Raw genomic sequence first — 15,000 nt, forward strand, 5'->3', positions numbered from 1 at the left:
AAGGAAATGATGATGAGGGAAGGAGAGAAGAGGAGGGAAAGGAGAGGGAAGAGGGGGAGGAAAGGCTGATAAGGTTAGGGATAAAAAATGGGAAACGGGAGATAAGAGAGATGAAAACAAGGGCGGAAGAGAAAGGAGAATGAAATAAAGTATGAGTGGAAAGATAGGGAGGAGGAAGGAACTGAAGGAAAGAGAAAGGATGTGAGGAAAGAAAAGGGGTTTATAAAGGGGAAGAAGGGGAATGAGAGGAGCATACAAAAATGAGTGAATGAAGGAATGAAGAATAGGAGGTTGATAAAGGAAGCGAAGTAAAGTGAGGAAGAAAAGACTAACGAAAGAATGAAATGGAAAAGAAGGAATGGATATGAAAGTAAGAGGAAAAGCAAGCAAGGGAGGGAAGAGAAGGAAGAAGGGAAAGAGGGATAATGAAAAGAAGAAAAGGGAGGAAAGTGACTAGAAGGAAGGGAATGGAAGAAGAAGGAAAGGGAAATAAAGAGAGTAGATAGGGAATGGAGAAAATTGAGGTGGAGGAAGTGGAGTCATGACAGATGGAGGAAGAAGAAGGAGGAAGAGTAAGAGTGATGGATTAAGGAAGAGAGTACAGTAACGTGAAGGAAAGAAAGGAGTAGGAGGGAGAGAAGGGGAGGAAGGAGGGGAGAAAATGGATGTCGCAAGAGAAGGGAAAGAAAGGGGGGAGGGACGGGAGTAAAGTAAGAGGAATGGGTAAAGGAAGAGAGGACAGTAAGGGGGAGGAAAGGAAGGAATAGGAGAGAGAGAGGAGGAAAGGAACGGATAGGAGAGAAAGGAGGAAAGTAAGAGGAATGGATAAAGAGAGAGAGGACAGTAAGACGGAGGAAGAAAAGGGATGGAAGTGAAAAGGGAAGAGGTAAGGAAGGAAAGTAAGAGGAACAGGTAGGGAAGGGAGGGGGAAGAGGAAGAAGAGGAAAGTAAGAGGAATGGACAGAATAAAAAGACAGTAAGGAGAAGAAAGGGAAGGGAAGTGAGAGAGATGGAGAGAGAGGGGAGAAAACTGGAGGGAATGGATGGAAAAAGCATGAGAGAGAGAGAGACTGCGGTGAGACATATCTACCTTAACTCTAACTTCTACGTGTCAATATTCTCTCTAACCCCTCTAATCTCTGTAATGGTTGCTCTCTCTCTCTCTCTCTCTCTCTCTCTCGTATATATATATTCTCCCTCAACAACACACGCCAACCAACTAAGCGATTAAGGGTCCCAAAACAAGCAATCCAATTCCCCGCTAAATATTTGTAACCCATTTATCCGTCAGGCTGTTTGTTTACACTTTAGGTGGCGCCATCTATTGAGGGGATTTATGACTCCCTCTCTGTCCCCCTCGCGGCCTGTTTATGGTGTATAGTGTTGTATGTCCTGCTTCTTTGCGTGGTGGGAGTAACTGGTTTGGTTGTGTATGTCTTTCTTTATTCATTCTTATTCTCCTCTTTCTTCCTTTATCTTTTCCTCTTACTTTCCTCTTCTTCCTCTTCCTCCTTTCCCCTTCTTCTGTTCCTCTTTATCAATTCCTTTACGTGTGATTGGTGTGGTTTTCTTTCTCTTCCTTTTCTTTATTCAATCTTATTCTCATCTCTTCCTTTATCTATTCCTCTTATTTTCCTTTCCTTCATCTTCCCTCTTCCCTTCATCCCCTCCTCTTCTTCTCATCCTTTCATCCATTTCTCTTTTTTTTATCTCCTCCTTTTCTCTTACGTTTATCTGTTCCTCTTACTTTCCTTTCCTTCCTCTTTCCTCTTCCCTCCATCCCGTCCTCTTCTTCTCTTTCTTTTATTCATTGTTCTTACTCTCCTCTCCTTCCTCTTTCTCTTCCCCCCATTCCCTCCTCGTCTTCTCTTCCTTTTTTCCATTCCTCTTACTTTCCTCTCCTTTTTTTTCCCCCTCCTCCTCCTCCTCCTCCTCTTCTTCCCTTCCTTTTATCCATTCCTCTTAGTCCTCTCCTTTTCCTCCTAAACCTTCCTTTTCCTCCTTCTTTTGTGGCTTTTTTTTTTTAGTTTTCATCTTTTTTTGTGCCCTTGAGCTTCTTCCTTTACTGTAAAAAAAAATATATTAGATTCCTTGGCTTACTGACCCTTACTGATTGATTGACTTATTGATTGACTGATTGAGGACTGACTGATATGTTTTGTCTTTACTGATTAACTATAAGAAACTTCATTGATTCGTTGCCTTACTGACTAACTGATTGCTTGACTGACTGAGAGAGAGAGAGAGAGAGAATTACCAGTTTGTCTAAAAATATCACCTTTTCCTTCTATCTCCCTCCATCACACCCGTAAGGTAAACACACACACACACACACACACACACACACACACACACACACACACAGACAGAGCACACGTGTTTTGAGGCCGGGATCAAGTCAAGGCTCGCTGACTAGCCCGCACGCCACTTGACTCCAATCCGCGACGCTGCAAACTTTGTAAAACAAGTCTCGCGAACTCTCTATTGCGACCAAAACAAAGCTGGCTAAACGGAGACAGATAGATAGATAGACAAACAAATAGAAACTCGTTGATAGATGAGAGACATACGGTGATAGATAAAGACATGCCGATAGATAGATAGATAGATAGATACTCAGAGATAGACAGAGAGATGGACAGATATATAGATAGATAAGTAGATTGATAGATACATTGGAAGCTGCATAGATACGATGATAAAAAAAAAAACAATAAAAACGTTGATAGATTAAGACATACGACGATAGATAATGACATACGCTGATTGATAGATAGATAGACAGATAGATAAATAGATAGATAGATAAATAGATAGATAGATAAAGAAATAGGAACGTTGATAGATAAGAAACAAACATAAATAAACAAATGTAAACGTATTGAATGATAAAGAGAAATGTGAATAAACAAATAAAAGAAAAACGTACTGATCGATAGAAAGAACAAACGTGAATAGACAAATAAGAGGAGGAAGGAGGAAGAAATAAAATATGAGGAAAGATATGGAGGAGGAAGAAACTGAACGAAAGAGAAATGGTGAGAGGAAAGTAAAGGGGATGATTGAGGAGGAGAGGAATAGGAAGGAAAGGAGATCAGGAAAATGGGCGAACAGAGGAATAGACTTGGAGAGGTAAATAAAGGGAGCGAATAGTAAACAAACGTAGATAAACAAATAAAAAAACCGAATTGATAGATAAAGACATACGAGGAAAAATAGAGAAATCGTTACTGTTTGTTATTTCAGATTAGATTATAAAAGAAATATATTAATAGCAAGAAAAAAACAATAAAAAGGAAGTAGATAAGCTGGAAATGATAGACAGACAAGCATAAACGTTTTGATAGAAAGAGACATACGTGGAAAAATGAAGTAATTGTAATCGTATCTCTTTTATCTGTAGGTAATACGAAAATAATAATAATAATAATAATAATAATAATAATAATAATAATAATAGTAAGAAAAATAATGATAATGTAATAATAATGATAGTAAGAAAAATGATAGTGATAATGTAGAAGAATATAGTTAAATAATACGTCTAGAAAAAGTGTTATTGTATTTTTTTCTCTTTTCTCTAACTAGTAGAAGAAAAAATAATGAAAGGAAGAAAAATAATAATAATAATGTTAGAGTATGAATTGATATGTCTAGATAAATAGTGTCATTGTATTATTTTTTTAATTTTTGCTAATGGAAGAAGAATCGTAAGAGTAAGAAAAACGATAGATAACGTAAGAAAGAAAGCGTATGTCATTATCTATCGTCGTATGTCTTAATCTATCAACGTTTTTATTGTTTTTTATCATCGTATCTATGTAGCTTCCAATGTATCTATCTACTTGTCTATCTATATATCTGTCTATCTCTCTATCTATCTCTCAGCGTATCTACCTATCTATCTATCTATCTATCTTTGTTTTGCTTTGGTATTGTGGTTATTGATTATCGACTTAGCAACAAATCTATACAGTATGATAACCCACGATGTGTTATTTTTTTCGTTTATATCTTAGTGTGTTCGTGTATTCGTGTGTGTGTCTGTCTGTCTGGTAAATTACGTCAGTCTGCGCTCCATTGGTTATTGATTATCGACTTAGCGGCAAATCTATACAGTATGATAACCCACGATGTATTTTTTTTTTTTTTTTTTTATCTTAGTGTGTTTCGTGTATCCGTGCGTGTATGACCGTCTGGTAAATTACGTCAGTCTGCGCTCCATTGGTTATTGACTATCGACTTAGCGGCAAATCTATACAGTATGATAACCCACGATGCATTGTTTTTTTGTTTTGTTTTTTCGTTTATATCTTAGTGTGTTCGTGTATCCGTGCGTGTATGGCCGTCTGGTTTATTAAGTCAGTCTACCCTCCATCCATTTTTTTTTTTTGTATTAATGTATTTGTCATGTATTATTTCATCTCCTCTTTCGTTATTTTTTTCCGTGTGTTCGTGTATTCGTGTACCGGTGTCTGTTTTTTTACGTCAATCTACCCTCCCTCCATTTTTCTTTTTGTATTAATGTATTTTCGTCTCATATTTCTCATTAGTAAACCCATAATGAATTTTTTTTTCGTTTATTTTTTAGCGTGTTCGTCTATTCATTCGTGTATGACTATAGTGAATTACGTCAGTCTACCCTCCCTCCATTTTTCTTTTTGTATTAATGTATTTTCGTCTCATATTTCTCATTAGTAAACCCATAATGAATTTTTCTTTCGTTTATTTTTAGCGTGTTCGTCTATTCATTCGTGTATGACTATAGTGAATTACGTCAGTCTACCCTCGATCCATTTTTTTCTTTGTATTAATGTATTTGTCATCTGTTATTTTTATCTCTTCTTTCGTTCATTTTTTTTTCGTGTGTTCGTGTATTCGTCCGTATATGGGTGTCTGATAAATTACGTCAGTCTACCCTACATCCATTTTTTTCCGTATTTATGTATTTGTCATCTGTTATTTCATCTCTTCTTTCGTTATTTTTTTCCGTGTGTTCGTGTATTCATGAATGGATGTCTGGTGGATTACGTCAGTCTCCCCTCCATCCATTTTTTTTTTTGTATTAATGTGTCGTCATCTCGTATTTCTCCTTCCTAATGTTCTTTTTTATCACCTTTCTTCCAGAGCCACGAATATTTTCCTCTGCGTCCCTTGTGTCAGAAATATACGCCTCCTGCCACTCTTCTTCCTCCTCTCTTTCGTGTCCTTCTCCTCCTCTTACTCCTTTTCATTCTTCTCTCTTCTCCTGTTCTTATTCCTCCTTTTGTCAGAAATATACAGCTGCTCTTTTCTTCTTCTCTCTTCTCCTTGTCTTATTCCTCCTTTTGTCAGAAATATACAAGTGCTGCCCCTCTGTGTCTCTCCTCCTTTTCCTCCTCTTCCTCCATATTCCCTCTTCTATTTCTGGTCCTCCCTCTCTGTCTATTCTATTTTCGTTTTCTCTTCTATTTCTGGTTCTCTTCCCCTGTGTTCTCTCTTTACATTCTCTTCTATTCCTGGTCTTCCTCCTTTTATTCTTCTTTCTTTGCATTCCCTCTTATTCTATTCCTCCTCCTCCTCTTCCTCCTTTTCTTTCTTGTTCTTCTATTTCTGGTTTTCCTCCTCTACCTCCTTTTTTCGCATTCCCTCTTATTCTATTCCTCCTCCTCCTTCTCTTTCTCCTTTTCTTTATTCTTATCATCCTATTTCTATGTCTGTTTCTCCTCTTCTATCTCCTTTTTTTCTTCTTCTTCTCCTACTTCTATTCTTAGTCTTCTCTCGCTCCTCTTCTTTCCTCTTATTCTCCTACTTCTATTCCTGGTCCTCCTCCTCCTCCTCCTCCTCCTCCTCCTCCTCCTTCTCCTCCTCCTCTATCTCTTTTTCTTTCCTCGTATTTTCTCCTCCTTCTCCTATTCTTACTTCTACTTGCGTCAGAAATATACATCAGCTGCCTCTCTCCTCCTCCTCCTCCTCCTCCTCCTCCTCCTCCTCCTCGTCTTCCTACTGTTTCTCTTATTTTCATATATCTCTTCTTACTCTTCTTCCTCCTCCTCCTTCGCTGCCTCCTCCTTCTGTCTATCTCCTTCCACTCCTCCACTTCCCTTTCTTTCCTCTTATTCTTTTTCTTTCCTCCTCCTCCTCCTCCTCCTCTTTCTTTGCCTCCTCCTGCCCATCTCCTTCCGTTCGACTACCTCCTCTTCCTCCTTCTCCTCCTCCTCCTCCTCATCATCATCATCATCATTCTCACTTTCTTTCCTCCTCCCCTTTCTTCGCCTCCTCCTGCCCATCTCCTTCCGTTTCACTACCTCCTCCTCCTCCTCCTCCTCCTCCTCCTCCTCCTCCTCCTCCTCCCTTCCTTTCAGCTCATACGCTCTGATTCACACTCCATAGACTTTTCTCTCCTCCCTTCTCCCCTTTTTTTTCCCTCCCTTCCCTTTTATTCACCCTTAAACATGCCCGTACGCTTCCTCCCCCTTCGTCATTCTTTCCTCTCCCTTTTCTTTTCTTCCCTCCCTGCGCCTCCCATCCGTCATCTGTCTTCCTCTTCCTCTTCTTCCTCCATTCCTCGCCTTTCCTACCCGTCTACTCTTTCCTGTTGGTCATTTTTCTTCATCTTTGCACTTTCCTTCACCGCCTCCTCCTCCTCCTCCTCCTCCTCCTCCTGTTCCTCCTACTCCACCTCCTCGCCCCTTCCCTTTTCCTTACATCTTTCTTCTTCATTTCTCTCTCTCTCTCTCTCTCTCTCTCTCTCTCTCTCTCTCTCTCTCTCTCTCTCTCTCTCTCTCTCTCTCTCTCTCTCTCTCTCTCTCTCTCTCTCTCTCTCTCTCTCTCTCTCTCTCTCTCTCTCTCTCTCTCTTGTTTCACTCTATTCTCACTCCGTACCTTTCTCTCATTCCCTTTATTCTCCCTCTCTTCCCTCCCTCCCATTCTCTTTTCATATAATATTTTCACTCTTCCTTTCTCGTCTTTTTTATTTTCACTCTTTTTCCTCCCTCCCTCCCTCTCCCTTTTCTTCCTTCCTCTTCTTTTTATTTTCCTTTTCTTTCCTTCCTTCTCTTCTTTTTGTTTTCCTTCTCTTTCCTTCCTCCCTTCCTCTTCCTTTCCTTCCTTTCTTTTCTTCTTTTTATTTTCCTTTTATTTCCTTCCTTCCTTCTCTTCTTTTTATTTTCCTTCTCTTTCCTTCCTCCCTTCCTCTTCCTTTCCCTCCTTCCTTTTCTTCTCTTTATTTCCTTTTTCATTCCTCCCTCCCTTCCTCTCCCTTTCCTGCCTTCCTTCTCTTCTTTTTATTTTCCTTCTCTCTCCTCCCTCTCTTTCCTTCCTTCCTTCCTTCTCGTCTCTATATTCTCCCTCTCTTTCCTCCCTCCCTTCCTCTCCCTTTCCTTCCTTCCTTCCTTCTCTTCCTTCCTTCCTTCTCGACTTTATATTCTCCCTCTCTTTCCTCCCTCCCTCCCTCTCCCTTTCCTTCCTTCCTTCTATTCTTTTTTATTTTCCTTCTCTTTCCTCCCTCCCTTCCTCTCCCTTTCCTTCCTTCCTTCCTTCTCGTCTCTATATTCTCCCTCTCTTTCCTCCCTCCCATCCTCTCCCTTTCCTTCCTTCCTTCTCTTTATTTTCCTTCTCTTTCCTCCCTCCCTCTCCCTTTCCTTCCTTCCTTCTCTTTTTATTTTCCTTCTCTTTCCTCCCTCCCTTCCTCTCCCTTCCCTTCCTTCTTTCTCTTCACACATCATCTTCGGCATCTTTTCTTCAGGAGGCGGCAAAGTCAGGTCGTTCCAGCTTTCCTTTATCTAAACCTGTTCTTCTCCCCCTCCTCCCATCCTCCTTCCCTCCTTCCAATATGTTAAGCAGCCTCTTCTTTCTCCCCTGCAGGTGGCAAAGTAACGATTCTTTATCCACACTTGTCTTCCCACCCTCTCTCTCTCTCCCTTGCTCCCTCCCTCCCACTCTCCTCCAATATTCTATCATGTTACCTTCAGGAGCTTCTCTTCTTCAGGAGGTAAAGTCGTGCCGTTCTAACCTTTGTTCACACCTGTTTTCTCCTTCCCCCCTTTCCCTTTCATCCCTTTCCTTCAGTATGTTAAGTATCCTATTCTCTCTTCTTATGCAGGTGTTCTCCCTCCACATCCCTCCTCTTCCTTGAGGGCTTCGTGGTGCAGTGGTTAGCACACTCGGCTTCCCTTCCTTCCCCTTCTGTCTCTCTCCGGCATATGACCACAGATGTTGCGCCGACTGAACGAAACTTTCCAACTTTCCTTCTCTTCCTCCTTCTCTCCCTCCCTCCCTTCTTCTCCTTCACTATGTTGGTCATCCCCATCTCACTCCTTATGCAAGTGGTGTAGTTACTTTCTTTATCTATACCTGTTCTCCCTTCCTTCCTTTCCTCTCTCCCTCTCCCTTACTCCCTTCCCTCTCTTCCAGTATTCTAACAAGCCTCTTCTCTTCTGCAGGTGGCGAGGTAACTTTTCTTTATCTACACATATTCTCCCTCCTTTCCCTTCCTCCCTCCCCTCTGCCTTACTCCCTCCCTCTCTCCCTATCCTCCACTATGCTAACAAGCCTCTTTCCTTTTCTCCCTCCCATCATCATTCTCTCCCTCCTCTCCCCCTTTCCTCTCCTCTCCATCCCTCCTTCTCTAGTCTGCTAACCACCCTCTTCTCTCTTTCAGGTAGCGAAGTAACCTCTCTTTACACCTGTTTTCCTTTCCATCATCATTCTCTCCCTCCTCTCCCCCTTTCCTCCCCACTCCCTCCTTCCCTCCGGTCTGCTAACCACCTCTTCTCTCTCTCAGGTGGCGAAGTAACCATTCTTTACAACTGCTCTTCTTTTTTTTTTCTTTTTTTAATCAAGGGTATAGTACGAAGAGGAAGCGGGTTAGTGGTGAGGTACAGGTGGGGAATAGGAAAGACAGTTGGAGTGTACAGTTGTGTGGTGTAGGCTCTCCCTCCTCTCACCCTTTACCCCTCTTACTCTCCCTCTCCCTCCTTCCCTCCAGTCTGCTAACCACCTCTTCTCTCTTCTCTTTACAACTGCTCTTCCTCCCATCATCATTCTCTCCCTCGTCTCCCCATTTACTCCCCGTCTCCCTCCTTCCTTCCAGTGTCCTAACCACCTCTTCTCTCTCCTGCAGGTGGTGAGGTAACTTTTCTCTATCCTCCCCTGTTGTCCCTCCCTCCTTTCCCTCCCTCTCCCTCCCTCCCTCAGTGTCCTAACCATCTCTTCTCTCTCTCCTGCAGGTGGCGAGGTAACTTTTCTCTATCCTCCCCTGTTGTCCCTCCCTCCTTTCCTTCCCTCTCCCTCCCTCCCTCAGTGTCCTAACCATCTCCTCTCTCTCTCCTGCAGGTGGCGAGGTAACTTTTCTCTATCCTCCCCTGTTGTCCCTCCCTCCTTTCCTTCCCTCTCCCTCCCTCCCTCAGTGTCCTAACCATCTCCTCTCTCTCTCCTGCAGGTGGTGAGGTAACTTTTCTCTATCCTCCCCTGTTGTCCCGCCCGCCTTTCCGTCCCTCTCCTCCTCCCTCAGTGTCCTAACCATCTCCTCTCTCTCTCCTGCAGGTGGCGAGGTAACTTTTCTCTATCCTCCCCTGTTGTCCCTCCCTCCTTTCCCTCCCTCTCCCTCCCTCAGTGTCCTAACCATCTCTTCTGTCTCTCCCTCAGTGTCATTACCACCTCTTCTCTTTCTCCCTCAGTGTGCTAACCACCTCTTCTCCCTCCCTCAGTGTCCTAACCATCTCTTCTGTCTCTCCCTCAGTGTCATTACCACCTCTTTTCTTTCTCCCTCAGTGTGCTAACCACCTCTTCTCCCTCCCTCAGTGTCCTAACCATCTCTTCTCTCTCTCCCGCAGGTGGCGAGGTCGGGGCGTCCCTTGGGTCGGCCTCCGCTGCGGGGGGTGACAGACCGCTCTCGTCGGCGTGGCAGGCGGCGTTAAGCGGGGCCACCTCCATGACGCAGGGCCAGGTAGATGGTGCCTCCGCCGCCCCCCCTCAGCCCGCAGACGTGCCCGCCCCTGCTGGGCCCCCCACTGCCGAGGCTCCCACGCACGAGGCATGATGCTATGTGTCGCCCTCACCCTCACGCCCTCACCCGCCATCACTCTGTCTACCTGTCTCTCTGTCTCACTTTCTCTCTCCGTTTCTTTCTGTTTCTCTGTTTCTCTCTGTTTCTCTGTTTCTCTTTCTGCTTCTCTGTTTCTCTGTTTTTTTGTCTGTTTATCTCTGTTTCTCTGTTTATTTCAGTGTTTCTCTCGCTTTCTCTGTTTCTCTCTGTCTCTGTTTTTCTGTTTCTGTTTCTCTCTGTTTCTCCTTGTTTCTCCCTGTTTCTCCTTGTTTCTCCCTGTTTCTCCTTGTTTCTCTGTTTCTCTCTGTTTCTCCTTGTTTCTCTCTGTTTCTCCTTATTTCTCTGTTTCTCTCTGTTTCTTCTTGTTTCTCTGTCTCTCTCCGTTTCTCCTTGTTTCTCTGTTTCTCTCTGTTTCTCTGTTTATCTCTGTTTCTCCTTGTTTCTCTCTGTTTCTCCTTGTTTCTCTGTTTCTCCTTGTTTCTCTGTTTCTCCTTGTTTTTCTGTTTCTCTCTGTTTCTCTGTTTATCTCTGTTTCTCCTTGTTTCTCTCTGTTTCTCCTTGTTTCTCTCTGTTTCTCTCTGTTTCTCCTCGTTTCTCTGTTTCTCCTTGTTTTTCTGTTTCTCTCTGTTTCTGTTTCTCTCTGTTTATGTTTCTATCTGTTTCTTTCTCTGTTTCTGTTTCTCTCTGTTTCTTTCTGTTTCTCTGTTTCTCTCTGTTTCTGTTTCTTTCTCTTTTTCTGTGCCTGTTTCTGTTTCTCTTTTTCTGTGCCTCTCTGTTTCTTTCTCTTTCTGTTTCTTTCTCTTTTTCTCTGTTTCTCTCTGTTTCTGTTTCTTTCTCTGTTTTTCTGTTTCTTTCTCTGTTTCTCTGTTTCTTTTTCTGTGCCTCTGTTTCTCGATTTCGTTCTCTGTTTCTGTTTCTCTCTCTCTCTCTCTCTCTCTCTCTCTCTCTCTCTCTCTCTCTCTCTCTCTCTCTCTCTCTCTCTCTCTCTCTCTCTCTCTCTCTCTCTCTCTCTCTCTCTCTCTCTCTCTCTCTCTCTCTCTCTCTCTCTCTCTCTCTCATCCACCGAAAGGGAACAGTAAGGGATCACAATTATTTTTTTTAGTTGCACCGAAATTGCCAAATAAGAGAGAAGGGAAACAATAATAATGACGACAGTGATAATAATAGCAATAATAATAATAATAATAATAATAATAGTTTAATAGTATCTGCACAAGTAGTTTCCACGATATATAAAGCACAACAAAAATCTCTACAACAACTATTATTATTTTTATTGTTATTAGTTAAAGTTAGAAATTATGAAGAAGTAAACTTTTAAAATCGAATTCATGTACGTAATTCAGCAAAACTTTCCCGTCTCTGTTTTTTCATTGTCTGTCTGTCTGTCTGTCTGTCTGTCCGGCACAAAAATAAATCACAGCGCGGACAACAAAAATAGCAACACTCAATGATTAGTACCAAATAGCTCTCCTACGTCAGCCAATCAGCCGCGGCCTAAATGTAACCTCCACCAATCACGGCGCCCGGCTCTGATGACGTCATTCGCTTAATTAGAGACGAGGCGAGTGAGCTACTTTAACGGGAGGAGTGGATTGTCGTCTTTTGCAGCGGCGTTCATTATAGCGATCCCTTACTTTTCCTTTTGCCTTCATGTAGATGTAAAAAATATCACCATCACCTTTTTTTTTTCTTCATAACTTTAGAGAGAGCTTTTGTTTTTATTATTTTTTTGATGATGGGGAAACGGGCGACAGATCCGTGTGTGTGTGTGTGTGTGTGTGTGTGTGTGTGGTTAAGAGAGAGCGTGTGGTTGGCAGTTCAAACTCGCACAAACACACACACACACACACACACACACACACACACACACACACACACACACACACACACAGAGCCCGTATTCCCCACATATATCTATACACACAAAGAAAAACAAATCTCAACCAAACAGTAAAGATGATAAATAAATAAAGAAAAGCAAGAAAAAAAAACATAAACGAAACAAATCTAGAGTAAGGGAACAAACAAACACACTCACACACATAGTTGCCATCACTCACTACATGTTCCCCACCAACTCTCTCCCTTTTTTTCCCTATGTTTTTATCGTTTATTTATTCATACATTGTTCCTGCACCACCTTAGCTTTGCGTAGTGACTCTCATAGTGATTCCAGTGTTTGCGTAGCTCCACCGTAGGATCTGAGCGGCTCACTACAAGGTGGGTCGAATCTCCCTCTTTTGGATCTGTACTCCCGCTTTGGAAATGTTGTCACTTTTGGATCCCGCCCCTTGTGATGGATTCCAACCCTCTTTTTGTGGGATCCTCCTCCTCCTCTCCCCCCCCCCCCTCGCTGGTTGTCATGCAGTGTACTGTTAACCTCGCCCATGCCCTCCTCTACTTCGCTGTTTTTGGTCAATGTTTTACACACTTACACACGTACTCACACACGCAAAAAGTTCATACACAGATACGCACTCACGCAAAATGCACATGTGTGTACGTACTTGACTACTTACTTAGCTGATTTTTTTTTCTCTCTCTCTACGCGTCATTTTAATGCGGTCCTTTTAACTCCTTCCTCCCAGTCTGGCATCGATAAGTTTCATTCATATATTTTTATACGAAATGATTTTCTTGATAAATTATGCGTATCTCACGAACGAAGTTATCATTATTACTATTATTATTACTATTATTATTATTATTATTATTATTATTATTATTATTATTATTATTATTATTATTATTATTATTATTATTATTATTATTACAATAGTGTTAAGTTATCCGTAATTCGGTTTACCTTTCAATCAGCTCGGTGTATTCAACTTGTCTTTTTTTCACATAGTCGCATAAATTATTCACATTCAATACCTATAACAACATTCGTTTTCTCTTTTTCAAATTCATTTCAAATCATTTCATGAGTGCGTGGCCTCGAGTTCCATCTTGTTCTAAAATGGAAGCAAAACTGTCTACACAATTTTCATCTCCCCTCAGACATGAAAGCTTAGCGGCGTGCATGTGGTCCCGTTGCCAGGTCACCATTCACAGGCACGAACTCTTATTGGACCGTTTACTCGGATAATGATGAATTCTGATTGGCTAAAATGTTGTGATTGACTTTTCGTCTGAAGCAAACTGGGAGGAATAAAACGCTCTACGTGAGAAAGGTTAACAGATAATAGTGAAGCAAAAATGACGGTAATGAAAGGATGACATTCGAAATACGTCAAGTAAGTTTAACGACTGAAGTTCTAAATATTTTCCTTAAAACTGCAAAAAATGAATGAATGAATACATAATTAAATAGATAAATTCATAGATAAGTGAACAAATAAATCACCCAAAACAACCGACTAACTAAATATAAGAAGAAAAACAAAACAAACACACATCCAACACCTGTACAAAGGCTACTCGTCTTCTGGTTCCCTAATTTGATGTCTTTCTGTACATAAACAACAACAACTATGCTCAGTGTCACTACTCTTATTATTATTAGTATTACTCCTATCACCATTATTACCATCACTGTTACCATTATCGCATCGCTACTTTTTTTTATGCTTGCTACGCTTGCCTAAGAAGATGGTTTCGTTCCTTACGCCGCCGCCTTAGCTGTTGTAGTGACCGTAGTGGTGATGGCCATGCTGTAGAGGCGCTGTGGGATTGGTGTCTTGGTGTCGTAGCAGTATTTGTAGTTCTATAGAAGCACCAACTCTTTGTAATCTCTCTCCATGTGATAACTTTTGTACTACTACCTTTTGAGATTTGAGTCTTAAGATGAGAAATGGAGTTAAATAGAGATGTTTTTTTAATGTGTTTTTTTTATATGTGGTCTATATACTATACTTTTTTGAGGTATAAATATTAGTAGTTGATTTTGAGTATTAACGATGATTTTTTTTTTGTTAATTGTTGTTGGATTTTTTACCCTTTAATAAATTGTTGTAGTTGAGGTACTGTGTAATGGTTGGCGTAACTACTACTACTACTACTATATTTCGACCAGCAACACTTACTACTACGATACCCACTTTCACATTTACTACTACTACTACTACTACTACTACTACTACTACTTATACTACTACTACTACTTATACTACTACTACTACTACTACTACTACTACTGTGGCCATTACTACCACCACAACATTTGAACTCCATAACTACCACCACTACTACTGTTACTAACTACCACTACTACTACTACTACTACTACGACTACGACTACTGCTACCACAACCTCTGCTACTACGACTACTGCTCCTACCGCGCGCCAACCATTACAAATAAGTCAGTGGCCGAATTGAAATAAAAAGAAACAGACCTAGTGTAGTCATTCCCATCTTCTTTCGCTCACCTTCGTTCAGTCTGCCACGTCTCTCAGTAGGAGGAAGAAGCAGCAGAGATTGATCACTCAACTTAGAACGAAGAAAAGTGAACACCCAACTTGTTATCAGTGATTTAATCTGCTATTTTTCTCCCCCCCCCACCCACCCACCCCCATCCCTCCCTCCCTTTCTCTCACTTCTCCGTCTTTTTTTTTTCTTTTATCCACCCCTTCCTCCCCTCTCCAAACCTCCCTCCCTTTCTCTCTCTTTCTCTCTCTCACTCTCCACACGCTTTTTCCACCTCTCTCTCTCTCTCTCTCTCTCTCTCTCTCTCTCTCTCTCTCTCTCTCTCTCTCTCTCTCTCTCTCTCTCTCTCTCTCTCTCTCTCTCTCTCTCTCTCTCTCTCTCTCTCTCTCTCTCTCTCCTCTTTTATTTAACATTCCTCCTCTCCCTTTTATCCCTTTTACATACAATCCCCTCCCTTCCCTCTCTCTCCCTCCCTCTTCCCCTCTTCCTTCCTTCCTTCCTTCCTTCCTTCCTTCCTTCCTCTGAAACACACACTCCCTTATCTCTCTCCCATTCACTCCTTTCCTCCCTTCTCTCCTTATCTCTCTCTCCTCTGCCTCT

The 15,000-nt window shown here is 41.8% G+C and overlaps 1 protein-coding gene across 37 annotated transcripts in view; it reads left to right on the forward strand.

Moving 5' to 3' along the window:
* Window positions 1-15,000, forward strand: part of LOC126980361 (muscle calcium channel subunit alpha-1-like) — a 261,653-nt gene that overhangs the window by 148,161 nt on the left and 98,492 nt on the right. For 32 of the 37 annotated variants that reach the window (XM_050830186.1, XM_050830184.1, XM_050830154.1 and 29 more), the window contains one exon: window positions 9,816-10,015. In XM_050830186.1, the coding sequence (XP_050686143.1) occupies window positions 9,914-10,015 (102 nt within the window). In that variant the 5' untranslated portion in view covers window positions 9,816-9,913. The remainder of the gene's footprint in view (window positions 1-9,815; window positions 10,016-15,000) is intronic. The other 5 variants (XM_050830163.1, XM_050830179.1, XM_050830188.1 and 2 more) reach the window with 1 other exon arrangement.

The sequence above is a fragment of the Eriocheir sinensis genome, chromosome 44, assembly GCF_024679095.1.
Source record: "Eriocheir sinensis breed Jianghai 21 chromosome 44, ASM2467909v1, whole genome shotgun sequence".
In the NCBI taxonomy this organism is placed as follows: Eukaryota; Metazoa; Arthropoda; class Malacostraca; order Decapoda; family Varunidae; genus Eriocheir; species Eriocheir sinensis.